We start from the raw sequence: 5,531 nt of genomic DNA, 5'->3' as shown, positions 1-5,531 counted from the left end.
TCACAGAACCGTTTCTTGGTGTGTTTGTCGTATTGGATGCTAGATAAAAGCTTCTTTTATCGATTTATGTGCTGAAAATACCTAGGAATGTCTTTACATGACCGTGGGGATGCAAAGAGAAAGTCGACGAAGAGAATCTGTCAATGTTACTTAGGACCTAATGCAATGTTCAAGGCCCAAACGCAATGTGGGCGGAAGCGGAACGGAAACGGAAAGTTTGACAGTTGTCCCTAATGACATCAAGATGCCTAACCGAAGTCGATTTGGATCTAACTAGTTTTCAATCCGTCAGTCTAGATAGAGCTGGAATTAGGGCCAATGTCGCAATGGGCTTGAAGTGAGAAAAATGAATCTGAAGTTTTGAACAAAAATTATTAAATAAATATAATTTTAACTATTGGCAAATCAAAGTTGGCACTCGTGGAGAATAGAAGAACTATGAGAGTGATGATTGTTTCAAAATTTTCCACGGAGAGGTATACGAGTGCAATCTTAAAATGCTTTTATTTTGAAAATGGAACGTTGAATTTAAATCTAGTTGTTGCTACAGTTGTAGAAAAGCTGAAATCTATGCATACACCTAAAAATCTGAAAAGAAATTAATTTTTCTATATTATATATCTACTGAGTAGTCCTTAAGTTTTCTACTAACGTAGCATCAACCAAATTTAAATAAAATGCTCAATTTGCAAAATAACGGCATTTTAAGATTGAACTCGTATACCTCACCGTGTAAAATTTTGAAACCATCATCACTTTCATAGTTCATCTATTCTCCACGAGTGCCAACTTTGATTTGCCAATATACCTAGCTATAAACCCATTCCTACACACAAAAAATTATCGTTAATTAAATTGAAAAAAAAATTAAAAAAAGAATTAAAAGTTTGCGTTGGTTTTTTTTGGTAGAAAGTCTTTAGCATTCAAAACAAAAGTCAGCCAACTGTCAATTCAAAAGTAACTCGTTTTTTACTTTTAAAAGTAGAAACTTTCAAATCGAATTGTAGAACTGCCAATATAAAAAACCCATGTTTTTTAAATAGACTCACGGAAGGATTTAATTTAAAAGATGGGCATTTTTATCGCAACGATGTATGTTTTCATCTCAAATATGAATTATTTTTAATTCGACTGCTATATGCTTTGAAAAAAAATAACAATAGAAATATTTTATTTTATGTATTTTCGCTTATTTATATTTTTGATGATGACTGAAAGGGCACTGCATTGTGCAATCATGGGAAGCATTTTACGCAAATGATACAGTTGGTGATGGTGATGGTGGGAGTAGCCTTCCTTTCCGGCAAGACTGCTCAAAAGACATAAATTAGTAAAATCGGAAACAAGATCGAAAGTATTCGAAAATTTCATCAACCTACCTCCAAATCTCGCTCCAAATCCCGTAACTGGAATATCCTTCCGATCCTTCCACTCGATAGCGTCAGAAGAGAAACAAGCGCGCTGGCGGATGAAAATGTGGGAAACTTGAAGAAACTGCTGCTGCTCATGTTAGCTGCTGGTTTCGTTTTTTTTTCACATGTCCAATTTGGCGGGAAACGGTGGTCCAGTACTGTCAAAAACTTTGCAATGAAGAGGTTTTTGACAGTTTTTCGACTTTTATTCTAAAAAATACACTTTTAAAATTACAAGCCGAAAGTGAAAGAAACACTTTTAAACCAAAAAAATATGTTTTATTTTGAAAATGTCCATAGTTAAAACTACGAAATTTGGGAAACTTTTAATTTGATCATGCATTATTGTTATAGTAACAATTTTTGTTCTTTGTGTGTAGAAATGAACTGTTCATAATTATTACATTATTGGTTAGCATTATGGTGAGATAAATAAAAATATTATTATTTTTATTTACAGCTCGAAAAAAATGAAAATGTTGCATGCGCCCTTTTGATTTATAGTATCTTGTATCGCCCTGAGGTTATTCGCCCGGCTGCGTTCACAGAAGCTATTTCGCCCCTATGTTTCGCCTACTAGTTCTTGACATTGTCTGTTTCGCCTCAATGTTTACGTTCTTTTTCCTGATGGTTTGTTACTATCGACCTATTGCAGTTTGTTGGATTCTAGATAAATTCATGTGTTGGGGTGTTTTTGCTTATTTTGATCAGATTAACCATGTTTTATTTTGATTACCAACCGGTAATTGCAACGAGTAGTGAAAAGATTCAAAATATATCTTTCGCCTTATATGGAGGAAATATGTCTGTTTCACCCATCTATGTATATGGGAGCAAGCGGCCGTAAGGGCCAACTCAATTTGTAATAAAAAAAAAGTTGGTTTCGCCCTTATGTTTTTTGCGTTTTTTTAAGAACGTACATTATTTGACCAAACATTTTTAGTATCGTTTTGTAGCATTTTAATAGTAGTATAACGTGATGTATTAACCTCAGTTTGTTTACACTTGCGACATTCGCCCTTATTCCAGCTCTATCTAGAAGTAGCTACTCAGGTCGGGCTTTTCCGCTGCCGTTGCCGTTCCGCTTCCGCCGGCATTGCGCTTGGGCCTTCAGCTTGAGTTTTTCGCGATTACCGTGTATGGCTGGCATTAAAAGGGAAGTACTTTTTGTTTCAGTTAGTGGAACATATTCATTTGTCAATTTTTCTTAACATGTTCCACAAACATTTTGTTTTGTTTGTTTTTGTGTCAACCTGTCACTCTGGTATAAACAAGCCTCTCACGACGACAGTATACGGAAATACGGATTCATACCTTCGGATTGGAGTAAATCTGGTTTAAGTGCAACGGTTTACAGTGTCCTGAGAAACCACAAACATGTCCTCATCACCCGGCGATCGCCGTTATGCGTTTGATTCACCGGAAAACAACGACGGCGCTCCACTGTACCAAAGCAGCGACAACTTTCTGCCACTCGGATTCAGTACACCACAGCATCGGAACAGCGGGCCAAGCTCACAAAACCGTAACTATTACTCCGCCCAGCCCAAGTACATGCTTCCACGCCAACGAGGAGGATTTCACAATCGCAATAGAAACCAATACCACCAGCAACATCAGCAGCAACAGGATAACAGTGGTGGGGGGAATTCTCCCGCAGCTGATTGCGAGGAGCGACCAGCGGAGAGGAGAAAGTTCCACAACCGAGATTGGACGGGACAAAACTACAATCAACGACACCACAATCGACCCCATCATAATCAGCAGCATCAGCGAAGGAATCGTTTCGGATTCGGGCACAGTCAGGTGAATTGGAAAGTACGACTTTACGACAGTTTATTTTTTCTAAATACGCAAAATCATTTCAGAATAAGAACACCAGCGGAAATTACAACATAAACGACTACTTCCACCCTTCGATGTTGGAGGATCCTTGGTTACAGCTGGTGCAGCAAAACGAACGAGAGAAAACCGTGGAAGGTGATTCCAGCGATGCTGGTGGCGGACGCGGAAGCGGTAGCGACATGGGGGAAGATTAAATGGACAGAGGAGATGATTTGCATGTATGAGGGTACCTGATGCATGATTTGAATTTTAATTGAGTAATATGAATATATGTATGCTGGACTGGAATAAGCCGGAACTTTGTGTTTTCTTGAAATAAACCAGATTTTAAGACCTGATGTAGTGGTTCAGTTGCCATGCCTCTTACGCTGAGTCACGAGTTCAAATCTCATCCCGGAAAATTCCTAATTAATTTTGTGTTGACGATTTGTAGTTCAACCGTTTACAACATAACTTGAAAGTGCACCACAATTTGATTTTCCCCAGTTTAACGCTCCTTTGAAATTTTGGCACTGAATTGTTTTGACGTTCCCAGTGTATTGAGCAATGAAATTTATATGCCTAACTTAAGTGAAAAGCTAAATTAAAATGGTTTATATAACAGTTTTGGTCATCAACGAATGAACAACAAATACTTGTAGTTAATGATAAATTATTATTATTTACATACACTCCAATGTTGAGTCAACTGAACTTAGTAATGAAATCAATTGATCTCAACAGTTACTGTGGAATTGAACATTTAAAATATTTCAAATTCGTACTGCTTAATTGATATACTTCACGAAATAAAACCTAAATGATCCTCGCAAAAAAGAGAACTTGTAGCGATGCAAATGAATAGTTAGTTTTTTGAACAAGTGATTGTGAGGGGAAATCCGCAAAATGAACCTTAAGCTTACCCGAATTGATTATTGGTGTTTTTTTCTTTTGATGTTCGTTATCGGAAGGCTGTGCTCCACTTTACGATTTTTGGAGAAACTCTCGTAAACGTTGAGAAATTTGTTCCGTTCGTTTTCCTTCACATAGAACGGTGGCTTGACGGCCATGGCCTCAACCGGATTACTCTTGCGAACCGCATAACTGCTGGGCCTTGCTGCTGCCGTAGTGGTAACTGGGCGAGCAGTCACACCCGGTGAGCGCTGAGGACTAGGACCGAATTCGATGTGACTCGCAATGTGCAGTTTATAGTTCTGTGCATCACGGCAGTCCAGGTCACACTTGGGACAAACGTAGATGCCATTCAGTTTCATGTGATCGAGGATTTTATGCACCAGGAATCCCATCCGGAAGGCATACTGATGGTTGCATTCATCGCACTGGTAAACCCGCTGTCCAGTGTGTCCGTTTAAGTGATCTTTGAATCGAGCAAAGTGCTTGAACTGTCCATCGCAACTGTCGCAGTCAAACAACTCAGTCTGGAAGTGTATCTTCTTGACGTGTCGATTCCACGCATGTATATCCGGAAAGTTTCGACCGCAATACTCACAAGCCTGCAGAAAAATCCAATAATACCTATTCCAAATTACACAACTTAAAAGCCTACTCACCATGTCCCGGATTTGCACCTCGATCCTTCTAGCGTCGACGATGTGATGCTTCAGATCTGATAGTTCCAGCAAAATCAGAATCTCCTGATTGGCGGTAATTAAATCATTCCAAATATCGGACAGCTCCATTGGCTCCACCCTAAAATATTCTTCCGTTTCTGCTAGTTGTTGCTCAACATCGGTCAGTTCTGGTGCTTCGTCCGAATCGGACCCAACATATCCTGAAACTATCGTATTTGGCTGCAAATATTGAAACTCCGGTTCGTCATCTGGCACTAGCACAGCTTGATCGCTGTCATCCTGAACTTCTTGAATGTAGTAAATGTCCTGTCCGTCAACAATAACTGACGATCCGTACTCAGCCGGATCATCCTCTAGGGCAGCTGATGGCTCAGGGGCTTCAACGATCTGCGGTATCATATCCGCAGCAGGTAATACCCTTGTCCCATTGCGGGTACGTTTGGTTCCTCTTCCACGGCGAGCATACTGCATCGGTTGGCCATTATTGGACACACTTCTCGACGAAGACGACGACGGCGGTTCCTGGTAGTTCATCATCAGCTGTTGTTGGTGTTGTTGCGGTATTTGAGCGAGAAGGTGCAGTTCGTCATCCAAAACAATCATACCATCCATGGCACTGGTTCGAGTTTTACTGAAAAACCATACTTTCAGTCAAAATCATCAACGGAAAACGAGGTAATTTTTTGATTTGATTGGAAAACTT

At 39.5% G+C, this 5,531-nt stretch overlaps 2 protein-coding genes across 2 annotated transcripts; one reads left to right on the top strand and one right to left on the bottom strand.

The window, feature by feature from the left end:
* Positions 1 to 2,712: 2,712 nt before the first annotated feature.
* LOC135714409 (sex-determining region Y protein-like) lies at positions 2,713 to 3,547 on the top strand. Its single transcript, XM_065237756.1, has 2 exons — positions 2,713 to 3,218; positions 3,281 to 3,547. The coding sequence occupies exons 1-2, from the start codon at positions 2,790 to 2,792 to the stop codon at positions 3,449 to 3,451; spliced, it is 600 nt and encodes a 199-aa protein (XP_065093828.1). The 5' UTR covers positions 2,713 to 2,789; the 3' UTR covers positions 3,452 to 3,547.
* Positions 3,548 to 3,913: 366 nt separating this feature from the next.
* LOC135714413 (zinc finger protein 236-like) lies at positions 3,914 to 5,531 on the bottom strand. Its single transcript, XM_065237761.1, has 2 exons — positions 4,808 to 5,531; positions 3,914 to 4,750 (listed from the first exon to the last, which is right to left on the bottom strand). The coding sequence occupies exons 1-2, from the start codon at positions 5,438 to 5,440 to the stop codon at positions 4,169 to 4,171; spliced, it is 1,215 nt and encodes a 404-aa protein (XP_065093833.1). The 5' UTR covers positions 5,441 to 5,531; the 3' UTR covers positions 3,914 to 4,168.

Source organism: Ochlerotatus camptorhynchus, unplaced genomic scaffold (assembly GCF_037179485.1).
Source record: "Ochlerotatus camptorhynchus isolate MF236.1 unplaced genomic scaffold, CSIRO-AGI_Acam_v1.1 ptg000642l, whole genome shotgun sequence".
Classification (NCBI taxonomy): domain Eukaryota; kingdom Metazoa; phylum Arthropoda; class Insecta; order Diptera; family Culicidae; genus Ochlerotatus; species Ochlerotatus camptorhynchus.
The sequence above is the reverse complement of the archived record's forward strand: the minus strand, read 5'-3'. Positions and strand labels throughout refer to the sequence as shown.

Excerpts from the sequence above, each read along its gene's own strand:
- LOC135714409 (XM_065237756.1), top strand. The coding sequence starts at position 2,790 with ATGTCCTCATCACCCGGCGATCGCCGTTATGCGTTTGATTCACCGGAA. Across the intron at positions 3,219-3,280 it reads TCGGATTCGGGCACAGTCAG|AATAAGAACACCAGCGGAAA; the intron begins GTGAATTGGAAA and ends AAATCATTTCAG.
- LOC135714413 (XM_065237761.1), bottom strand. The coding sequence starts at position 5,440 with ATGGATGGTATGATTGTTTTGGATGACGAACTGCACCTTCTCGCTCAA. Across the intron at positions 4,751-4,807 it reads AGGTGCAAATCCGGGACATG|GCTTGTGAGTATTGCGGTCG; the intron begins GTGAGTAGGCTT and ends ATTTTTCTGCAG.